Genomic DNA, 8119 nt, shown 5'->3' on the forward strand with positions numbered 1-8119 from the left:
AGATTCCGCTGGACTTTGTTTCCAAGTTTGAAGACATTTGGCTTCCCATCCAGGAAGCTTTTTAAATTCAAAATGTTAGAAATAGCTTTGAGTTTGATGCTTCTCAATGCTTTCCATCTGTTCTGTTGCAGATCCACCAAGACGCACCCAGGGCCTGTTGTGCATATTAGTGATAACCCCATGGATGAGGGCAAGGTAACTCATCATCAAACATTGAGTAGTGATGTTATGCTTGAGGCTAAGATAGTTGCAAAAGCTTAGAGTTTTAGCTCAACAACTATCTGCTTAGATGTCTTTTTCCTGCAAACTGAGCTCTGCTGTTCTTCTCTTGCTGTTTCAGCTTCTGATTGGATTTGAGTGTGGGGTAGTGGTGCTGTGGGACTTAAAATCCAAGAAAGCAGACTGCCGCTACAATTATGATGAGGTAAGATCTTTTATTTTTTCCTCATCATCCAGTTGTCGTAAGGGGAACCAGTTTGGTTAGGGTTCTGGCTTCCTAACGTTCCCACAGCAGGTTTGGACTTGTTTAATTTCTGCCAGAACTGCTGCTACTAAACCTGTAATGGCTGCTTGTCCGGCCCCTCTGGTTCTGAGGAGCAGGTTTGGAAATCATTGAACAAACTGAAAGAAAGTTAAAAACGGTCTGGAATTTACCTCCATTTTTATTATTCAGTTTATCTATATGGCACCAATTTACAACATGTCATCTCAAGGCATTTTACAGAGACAATTCAACCAGATCAGACTGGCTTAAAGTTTTCTGTCTAAGGAAAACCAGCTGATTGCATTGAGTCATTGACTCGCAGCAATTCCTTACACAGAACCTGCATGTAGCAAAAGTGGAGAGGAAAACTCACCTTTAACTGAAAGAAATGGCAGAACTAGGCTCAGTGTGAGCGGCCCTCTGGCTAACAGAATTTTACTTTTTACCCTAAACAGTAGGGGCCAGTATTGGCATGGGTGTTGTGATACGAAACGTCTCACTATACTTGGGTCATGATACAATATTATAACAATATTGCGATATCCCCATATATTGCGATATCTTACCCAGCTATCAAAATGGAGAGTAAGTGCTGTATATGTTCATCAGAATCTATGTTGTTTGGGGTTTGAGTCAGTCCATGTCTTCCACTGTGACTGCCTTAGCACAGTAAAAACGCTCCACAGCGCCATCTACCAGAGTGGCAGTGCAAAGGTAGTCCATTCTCCCCTCATTGTTTTAGGGAACAAATTTTTATTTTTTTTGAAAATTGATATTAGGAACTGAAAGGTTGGTCTTATACTGGGCGGCCGAATATCACGATATATCGCCACACCCCTCTTAAACACAGATCCTTAAAAAGTCTTAAAAGGCATTGAATTCTTCAATATAAAATCAAGGCCTTAATTGGTATTAAAATGTCTTAATCAATCTTTCATAGGTCTTAAAATTGTTACCACATCATAAATAGGATTTTATAGGTATCTATATTAAGCATTAAAATAATTTCTTTAATTTTCTTACATTTACCAAACAGCTCCCTGTAACCATTATTGGTTCCGTCCTGTTAGTGGAACCAATAAAAAACATGTTGCTACCAGACCTTGGGGTGATGTGCAACTAACTTTTTTATCTGGAACACATGGGGAAATTTAAATTCAATGAAAAATAAGCAATCTATCCAAGAGTTTTCTGCATGGCTAAAACCACTACCAGGGAATGTAGACGAAGCATGATGCGAATATAGGGAGTGGAGACACATGTGCCAAGCGGGAAACTCAAAGCGTCAAAATCTAGTGATGGAGAAGCAGCAGGTATTTTTATCCGTTCTTTTCCACCCTTGTCTCTTCTACGCCTCCACAGCATCTCTCACATCACCAACAGCTCCAGTAGAACAAAATCTCAGGATAATAATTGGCGGTACGCCGACAATGAAAGTAGAGGGAGAAGGGAACAAAAGAAAGTTAGTGAATTCAGTTTAGTTTTTAAATAAATAGTGTTGCACCGATACCAGTATCGGGCGGAGCCCCAAACCAGAACTAAAATGGTGGTATCGGTATCGGTGAGTACCAACAAAGAGGGCATCGATACCATTTTTAGAGCCAAAAGTTTATTTAACTATTGTCACCCATTCCAGGTAGGCAATAAAAAGTTCTACTGGATTCACTTTGTTTTAGTCTTTTTCTTGCTTCACAAAGGTAGGCAGCAGCTCAACGAAGCCATGATGGCAATTATTTTATATCCAAGTAGTCTGCAGTTCTTCATATATATATATATATATATATATATATATATATATATACACACACACACATCAATTTCAACAGATGGTATCGTTATCGGCCAAAACTGCATAGACGGGTAACGGGGCCAAAAAATAGCATCAGTGCAACACTAGTTACAAATATATCTGTTATTTGTGTTTTTTTTTAGCTTTTTTCCTATATGGAAAGTTATTTAAAATTTGAAACACATCTACTGGGCTGGAAAGTAATGGTTTATGTTAAAATAAACATTTGGCCTAAATTTATTGCTACCAGGTTTTTCTTGTGTTTATTGTACAGTTGGTCTTAAATTTTTATTTTTAGCAGCATTGAAAAGTCTTTAAAAGTTTTGAATTTAACTTGCCTTATGCTGTAGGAACCTTGTTATTTTGGTACATTATTCAGTGTATTTTAACTATGATTAACAAGCATAAATAAAGGCTTAATTGTGAAGTGAAAATGATGAGATGTACACTTTTAATTAAATTTGTTGTCAAAAGACACAAATGAGTTCAGATTTACCTCTAAGTACTTTAATCTCATTCTAAATCCAGATGTTTTGTGAAGGAATCAGAGACTGGGGTTGGTTAAAGTAAAATTAGGTTAAAAAAAAGGCATAACTAAAAGCATACCAGAAAATAGAAGGTCAAGCAAAGAGGTCTGTTAACAGATTTGTTTATCTAACGCCAGTTCACAGCACATGTCATCTAAAGAGACTTTACATTAAGTCGGATTGATTAAAGCTTTTCTAAGAAATCAGAATCAGACATACTTTAATAATCCCAGATTACAGCCCGCTGATTGTATCCAGTTGTTGACTCAAATTCACACATCTAGCCTTCATCAAGGAAGGGGACAGCCATTGTTTCAAATAAAAAGATAATTTTAGTGTCTCTAAACTGATATGGCTGCCATTGTTCTTACCATGGAAGGAAATGACATTAAATAAAGCCTTAAGAAGTCTTTCGTTTTCTTGCTCCAGATTAAAAAAAATGCATTATTCATAGAAAATCCTGCTTTATACCAATGTTAGTCAACAGAAATCCTCTAAGAATCAGTTTTAGTGAAAGATGCTTTATTTAAGGTGATGCTAACCTCCATTAACATATAACACGTATAGGAAAGCTAACTCTGATTTTCCATTTGGTGGTACACAATGTTACTCATCCTAATAATGGGTCTGTGTGTCTCTCAGGCCATCCACTCGGTTGCTTGGCACCACGAGGGGAAACAGTTTGTCTGCAGCCACTCTGATGGCACTCTGACCACGTGGAATGTACGAGCTCCGGCCAAGCCTGCACAGATCATCACGCCACATGGTACGAGCTGTTGCAAACGCACGCACGCGGTTGTTGTGTTTTACACAGAGCCAGGCGGGCCACGTGTCGCCGATGTTGATACCTCCAGTTAAAAGCTTGGTTTATGCAGAATTTGGCATTTGGCTTTTGACAGGAAAACAGCCTAAGGATGGAAAAAAGCCAGAGCCATGCAAGCCTATCCTGAAAGTGGAGTACAAAACTACCAGAGCTGGGTAAGTGTGATGGCAGAAAGCTTCCACCCTTCCTGTGTCTGCTCACGCCAGGATCCATATCCTGTGTTCAGAGGCGCCTTTCCTGTTCTGTATAACCAGCCACGTCAACACTGTTTACAGCATCCTTAGCATGGATGGAAAGCTGGAAAGATGCCTGTTATTATTCTTTGTGCTTATAGAGCTTTTGTTTTGTTGTGATTATTATTGCGTCTCTATGATCAGCAGTCTAAGGGTTAACGTTAACTGTTTGGTGATGAACAGGAGAGAGATGTCAAGGTCAAAAAAAGGAGAAAGCCACTGGCAAATTATGTCAGGAAAATTAGCATCTTCACAGAAACTGATCTAGTTATTGCTCATTTTTTTCCTCAGGTATTTGAGGACAAGGATTAATTAGTTGTCATGATTAAAAAATAGGATTCTCCTGAAAAAAGGGGCCAAATGCTCTCAGGAGAAAGTGAACCGGTAAATTTTGTTCCTTTTCACCCATTTACCAGCGAGTCCAACGAGTCGTTTTTAACTTTAACAGCCATCCCGGTGCAACTGAGCGAGCCGTTAAGTTATGTGTGTGTGTTTGGTATCATCAGGGACCCATTCATGGTCCTGTCTGGAGGGCTGTCGTACGACACAGTGGGGAGGAGAGCCTGTTTGACGGTGATGCACGGAAAGAGCACCACCGTTCTGGAGATGGACTATCCCATCGTAGATTTCCTAACACTCTGTGAAACTCCATATCCAAGCGGTGAGCCATGAAAACAGTCTGAAGCAGCGCTGCTTCTCTGCCTTCAAGAGTAAAAATAAGTTGAATCATCTACATCCATTTTTTTCTCTGTTTTCCAGACTTCCAGGAACCGTATGCTGTGGTGGTTCTCCTGGAGAAGGATTTAGTTGTAATAGATCTCGGACAGATTGGGTAATTATTCCTTTCTCTTGACGTTAAACGGTCTATGTATATCTAGGAATGTGATGGATTTTTCTTGTTTGACAGGAGCACATACAGTTTATTTTGGCAACGAGACCCAGAATATTTATTTAACCTTGTTTTTGTTTTTGTTAGCGTTTCCACCGAGGAACAGAGCCAAGCGATAACTCCTCCCTCCACAGCATCACTGACTGAGGAGTCGTTATTAGTCACCAAAATAAAAGCCCAAATAGTTTTTTTTTTATTATGAATTTATCTTTTTAAGGCACTAATGCTCTAAATGAACAAATATGTTGCAGGAAATTCATTTTATAACTTAAAACAAGACATGAAAAAAATTTAAGGCATTTTTCTGATGCAGACTTTGGTTTTTCTCTGAGGGGCTCCGGATTAAAACTTTAGGTTCTTGCCTTAACTGGGATAATTTCATGTTTTTTTACAAAATGACTTTCATCACTTAAAAGATGGAGCTAATGAATAAAGTCAACTAATATTTAATGGATGAAATTATACAGATAGGCCTGTCAGGAATAACAGAATTTTGTTGAAAGATGAATTATCCTAGAAATAATGGCTAAAAACAATATTATCATTAAATAAACTCTAAGTGCTCCTACGCTGCAGATGGTCCATTCAGCTAAATCTTAACCAGCCTTACTCTGGACTGCTACTCTTCAGTCACAATGCTCTTATGCTACAATTGCTACGCTAAGAAAAATGTAAACGGACTCTTTTGTAGACGAATGGAAAACAAGCAAACTGACGTAAATTATTGAACTCATTTAAATGTATCCTGCAATTGACAGGTCTAGTTAGAGACGTTTCCCACATGAACTATCAACTTGATCATAGAGCCGCAGTTCTCGTCTCCCTAAAAACCTGCTAATTATCCGCTGGACTTTTCTTTATTTATACCTACAAACATTTTTCGGATAAGGTTTTGTTTGAAGGATATAATCTAAGCATAATCTGTTTAAGAATTTAAAGAATTTAAATTCGCAAGTAGTGAACAGCAAGAGCCGCTACGCTCCGATGACTCCTAGACACGGGTCACCATGTAGGCCAAGGAGTAAAAAACCGAACGGCTCTCCGGTGGTGTAAAGGACATACTAGACTTCATGCTTCTCTCTGTGGAGAAGCTGTATGATGCTGGTTTTGTTCTCCAGCGGGACTTTGTACCTTCACACTGCCATAGGGACTAAAAGCAGGTTTAGTGACCAAAGGTGTTGCTGTTTTTAATTAGCCAGAAAATGTGGTTCTGACCTGAACCACGTGGAGAATCTGCGGAGTGTCGTCTAGGTCATGCATCCCCAACCTCGGTCCTCGAGGCCCCCTGTCCTGCAGGTTTTAGAGGTTACCTTGATCCAGCACAGCTGATTTTAATTGAAAGCTGATTAATTGGCTTTTGGTCTACTGCAATCATTATAATCAGCTGTGCTAAAGCAGAGAAACCTCTAAAACCTGCAGGACAGCGGGCCTCGGGGACCGAGGTTGGGGATGCCTGGTCTAGAGCACACATGACCAAAGTTGGCCCTTCGAGGGCGACTGTCCTGCAGGTTTCCCTGCTTCACCACAGCTGATTTCCATTGAGAGCTAATGAACAGGCTTTTACTGAACTGCAATCTTTAGAATTAGCTGAGCTAAAGCCTTAAACCTCTAAAACATGCAGGACAGTTAACATCGAGGGCCGACTATGAGCAGTGCTGGTCTTGAGGAAGATGAAAGTCGCCAAAGTAGAAGACCCGAAGGCCTCCATTACAGCAATCTGTGCTTTTTGTTAATCCCAGCAGAACCACAGCCAGTCTCCTCCATGCAGCGTTGCATTGATGCAGAAGGATCCTCAAACAACTTGAGCATCTCAGCCTTTCATCATCTGTAGATCAATCATCAAAACTACTTAAAGCTTTGAAACATTTCCTTACGGATATAATGCACAAGTTCCAGTTTCTAAAATTAGTGTTCTGTTGTCAGATGCTCCTTTAGATCAAAGCACACAACCTCTAAGAAGCATGTGATGCTTCAGTTACTTTCAAAATTGAACAGTTTTTTTGTTTTATCTTGACAGGTATCCGATTTTTGAGAGCCCGTATCCGCTGTCCATCCACGAGTCACCAGTGACGTGTTGCGAGTATTTTGCCGACTGTCCCTCGGAACTGATTCCTGCACTCTACTCTGTCGGCAGCCGGCAAAAACGACAGGGCTACAGCAAGAAGGTGATTTACTCCCCTCTGTAAACGTTCCTTAGAATTGGGCCCCCTGTTTAAGTGTTTGCTTTGGGAGACACGGTGTCTAATGCCAAAGCGGGAGAGAGAAGCTTGCGGCAGATGCAGGCAAATAATTGGGCCTGAGTCAGACGGTTAACATTCATAATCGAATCAGTTTCCTTCTTTTTACAGGAATGGCCCATTAGTGGTGGAAACTGGGGCCAAGGCACACAGACTTACCCAGAGATAATCATCACAGGGTCTGTAATCACTGCATAAATGAAATAATTTATTACTGCGTACCCTATGTGACGTGATCTTTTTTCTGGTTCTCTTCAAAAACAGACATGCTGATGGCTCAATTAAATTTTGGGACGCTTCTGCATGTAAGTGTTTCTTTTCTCATCGGATATAAACCCGCCGTCAAACAAACACACCCAGAAGGAAGAGGGTAATTTAGTCGTTATGTTTATACATCTGCAGAGCAGTAATTGGTTTGTACACGATTAGATTTGGAAGGAGGTGACAGCTGGAAAATGGGCTCTACAACGCATGGCGTAATGGGTTACGCTGTGCGAGGCAGGCAGCCACTGGTGAACCTAGCGTTCAGTCAAAGCAGTGAGTCAATGCAATAGAGAGCATAAGCTGAGCTCGACCCAGTTTAGGGTCACTTTGGGGCTTTGAAGCTAGAAGGGCATATTTTACAACCCGGTGGCATGTGAGCTGCCCTCTGCATCACAGTGCAGGGCGAGCCGTAATGTTCCTGCTGGTTCTTACTATCTTTTAACTTAAGGTGTGTCTGGACAATGTTTATCTTTTAACTATATAGTGCAATATATCGTAAACGCAGAGACTAACAGCTGTTATCTGAGTTATTATTGCAGGGATATTAAATATTATTGCAGTTTGATTCACTCAGAAATCTGAAAATAGCAGGTTTAAATACATTTTTTTGTTAAGCATTTGTTCATTAATCTAATGTTTTTTGTTGTTTTTTTAAAAGCATTTTAGAACAAATAGAAATAATAATGACAGTTTTTTTTTTGTTAAAAGTAATGCTAAAAGAATTTTAGATTAAAATCTTTGCATTGCTCATACACTAAATAGAGCTAAAGGACATTTGTTGGAGGATTTGATTTGCAGTTTTGTGCCACAGGAATAGATTTCATGCATTGTGTGATAAAAGGTAGGGATGCACGATATAATCGGCCCCCTATC

At 39.9% G+C, this 8119-nt stretch overlaps 1 protein-coding gene across 8 annotated transcripts in view; it reads left to right on the plus strand.

Annotated features, from left to right (window-relative positions):
* The window catches only part of LOC107091600 (syntaxin-binding protein 5-like), a 51061-nt gene that overhangs the window by 18426 nt on the left and 24516 nt on the right, over window positions 1-8119 (plus strand). For all 8 annotated transcript variants that reach the window (XM_015385611.1, XM_015385614.1, XM_015385612.1 and 5 more), the window contains 9 exons: window positions 132-195; window positions 341-424; window positions 3443-3566; window positions 3700-3778; window positions 4363-4517; window positions 4616-4688; window positions 6763-6910; window positions 7094-7161; window positions 7247-7287. In XM_015385611.1, coding sequence (XP_015241097.1) covers window positions 132-195; window positions 341-424; window positions 3443-3566; window positions 3700-3778; window positions 4363-4517; window positions 4616-4688; window positions 6763-6910; window positions 7094-7161; window positions 7247-7287 — 836 coding nt within the window. The remainder of the gene's footprint in view (window positions 1-131; window positions 196-340; window positions 425-3442; window positions 3567-3699; window positions 3779-4362; window positions 4518-4615; window positions 4689-6762; window positions 6911-7093; window positions 7162-7246; window positions 7288-8119) is intronic.

This window comes from Cyprinodon variegatus, unplaced genomic scaffold, assembly GCF_000732505.1.
Source record: "Cyprinodon variegatus isolate N-32 unplaced genomic scaffold, C_variegatus-1.0 Scaffold344, whole genome shotgun sequence".
Taxonomy (NCBI): domain Eukaryota; kingdom Metazoa; phylum Chordata; class Actinopteri; order Cyprinodontiformes; family Cyprinodontidae; genus Cyprinodon; species Cyprinodon variegatus.